Source organism: Charadrius vociferus, unplaced genomic scaffold, assembly GCF_000708025.1.
Source record: "Charadrius vociferus isolate BGI_N301 unplaced genomic scaffold, ASM70802v2 scaffold616, whole genome shotgun sequence".
NCBI classification, from domain to species: domain Eukaryota; kingdom Metazoa; phylum Chordata; class Aves; order Charadriiformes; family Charadriidae; genus Charadrius; species Charadrius vociferus.
Genome location: NW_009648690.1, coordinates 170,120 through 170,861, shown reverse-complemented (window position 1 = coordinate 170,861; position 742 = coordinate 170,120). Strand labels below are relative to the sequence as shown.

The 742-nt window shown below is 64.6% G+C and overlaps 1 protein-coding gene across 1 annotated transcript in view; it reads right to left on the bottom strand.

The window, feature by feature from the left end:
• The window catches only part of SDK2 (sidekick cell adhesion molecule 2), a 149,715-nt gene that overhangs the window by 20,002 nt on the left and 128,971 nt on the right, over positions 1 to 742 (bottom strand). Inside the window, 2 exon segments of the mRNA XM_009886542.1 lie at positions 275 to 400; positions 533 to 721. Coding sequence (XP_009884844.1) covers positions 275 to 400; positions 533 to 721 — 315 coding nt within the window.

Genomic DNA, 742 nt, shown 5'->3' with positions numbered 1-742 from the left:
CCCTCCATGCCCACGAAAGCAGCAGCATCGCCGGGTGCCGCTCTGCGGCTCGTCAGCCCCTTTCCATCAGCCCCAGTCAGGACCCACTCGGCAGCGCAGTCCTCATGGACCAGGACATGGCCAACACTCCAAACACCCGCGTCCTAATCCCCATCCCAGCCCGTCGGGTGGCCTGGGAGAGGTCAGCGCTTCCTGCCTCAGTTTCCCTTTCTCCGGAACCCAAGGCACCGCCAGTAACAAGGTGGGGATGGAAAGCAGAGAGGAGCTGCAGTACCTGAAGGTCGGGCTTCGATGACGTATCTGGTGATGGGCCCTTGGCCGGGGTCCCCACTCGACCAGTGGATGGTGATAGCTGAGCCGTAGCGGGAGATGAAGGGCTCGCCGGGGGGACCGGGGGCACCTGGGGACCCAGAGCAGAGCTGGAGGGAACAAACTGGCACGTGCCCATGCCAGCCCCAGTGGCACCAGGGCAACTGTCCCCACAGCATCTCCTTCCTTGCCCCGGCACGGCATCCCGCACGTCCCCCCCTACCTTCCCCAGGCCCCGTGGTGATGTTCGCCTCAACGTCCGGCCCGTAGGCGAAGGTTTTGGCCCGGATGCGGAACCGGTATGTCACACCCTCAGCCAGGTCCTTCACCTTCATCCACAGAGGACTGTTCCCCTTCACGTCCACCGTCACGATCTTACTGACGCCTGCAGGGATGGAGGCTGAGCTGGGTGCTCCCCAGAGCCCTCCCAGCT